The 1,551-nt window shown below is 49.1% G+C and overlaps 1 protein-coding gene across 19 annotated transcripts in view; it reads left to right on the top strand.

Moving 5' to 3' along the window:
- RAP1GAP2 (RAP1 GTPase activating protein 2) overlaps positions 1–1,551 on the top strand; it is a 273,881-nt gene that overhangs the window by 230,702 nt on the left and 41,628 nt on the right. For all 19 annotated transcript variants that reach the window (XR_005202360.1, XR_005202359.1, XM_017541614.2 and 16 more), the window contains one exon: positions 497–597. Coding sequence is in view for 17 of the 19 variants with exons in the window: in XM_017541614.2 (XP_017397103.1) it covers positions 497–597 (101 nt within the window). In the remaining 2 variants the exon portion in view is untranslated. The remainder of the gene's footprint in view (positions 1–496; positions 598–1,551) is intronic.

Below are 1,551 nucleotides of genomic sequence, written 5' to 3'. Positions count from 1 at the left end.
TCTTGAACTCCTGACCTCAGGTGATCTGCACGCCTTGGCCTCCCAAAGTGCTGGGATTGCAGGTGTGAGCCACCGCACCCGGCCCTTAATATATTCTTGATACTTATCCTTTGTTAGAAGTTCAGTGATCAATTTATTTTATTTTATTTTAATCTTTTTTTCTTAAAAATTAAACCTGGCAAATTTAAGATCAATTTTTTATTTATGGATCATGTTTTTGCTTTCAAATCTAAGAATGCTTTGCTTCAGTTTTAGCCTTTGAACTGCCCAGCAGCCTTTGATCACATAGAAGGGCCTCACGTACCAGCCCTGAAGATCCAGTGCTGGCGAGTGAGTCTCCAGGAGTCTCTCCTGCCATGGAAGGCTGCTTTGGCAGATGTGCTGGGAGACAGGGAGGAAGGAAGGAAGGGACCAGGTGTCTGGGCAACCATATTCCTTCCTTTGGCATCACAAAGGATTTTTCTAATTCCTGCCCTTATTCCCGTTTCTCTTTCAGACCCTGGAGGAGGAGCTGTTTGGGAACAATGAGGAGAGCCCAGCTTTTAAGGAGTTCTTAGACCTGCTGGGGGACACGATCACGCTGCAGGACTTCAAAGGGTGGGTTTCAGCCAAGTGGCCGCTGCAGCTCCATCACCGAGGGCCCCAGAGGAAGAGCAAGGGGCAGACAGCGCCGTCCTTGGGGAGCTCATGTGAGAATTAAAAACACACAAGAAATGAGGGATGACTTTTCAGGTTCTGGTCCCTCACTGCATTCCTAAGGGATCAGTGGTCCAAGGAGTGATCCAGTGTGGCAGATTCCCCTGACGGCGTTCACGTTCGGCCTCGGGCTCTGCACCAGGCTTGCCTTCCTAATGACATTGGCCCAGACTGAGAAGGAAAGGAATCCAGCTTCCCTGTTAGGTGTTTGGGAAAGACAGCCTTATGCAGTTTTGGGGGAAATGATCTATTTTATTTTATTTTTTATTTTTGGAGATAGAATCCTGTTCTGTTGCCCAGGCTGGAGTGCAGTGGTGTGATCTCAGCTGACTGCCACCTCCATCTCCCAGGTTCAAGCAATTCTTGGACCTCAGCCTCCAGAGTATCTGGGACTACAGGCACCCACCACTATGCCCGGCTAATTTTTTTTGGAATTTTAGTAGAGTTGGGGTTTTGTCATGTTGCCGAGGCTGTTCTTGAACTCTTGACTCCAGCAATTCGTCCACCTCGGCCTCCTAAAGTGCTAGAATTACCGGCATGAGCTGCTGCGCCGGCCTGAAAGAATGCCATCATTAGAGTGGATGCAAATAGAACAGTTCCTCGGGCAGGAATCCATACAACAGTCCTGCCTATAATGCCAGCACTTTGGGAGGCCAAGGTGTGTGGATCACCGGAGCCCAGGAGTTTGAGACCAGCCTGAGCAACATGGTGAGACCCTGTCACTTCAAAAATTTGAAAATTATAAAAATTAGCCAGCTGTTGTGATGTGCTCCTGTGGTCCCGGCTACTTGGGAGGCTGAGGCGGGGAGAATCACTTGAGCCCAGGAGGCTGCAGTGAGCTGTGATTACGCCACT

Source organism: Cebus imitator, unplaced genomic scaffold (genome assembly GCF_001604975.1).
Source record: "Cebus imitator isolate Cc_AM_T3 unplaced genomic scaffold, Cebus_imitator-1.0 Scaffold136, whole genome shotgun sequence".
In the NCBI taxonomy this organism is placed as follows: Eukaryota; Metazoa; Chordata; class Mammalia; order Primates; family Cebidae; genus Cebus; species Cebus imitator.
Note: the sequence above shows the minus strand (reverse complement) of the source record. Positions and strands in the feature narration are given on the sequence as shown.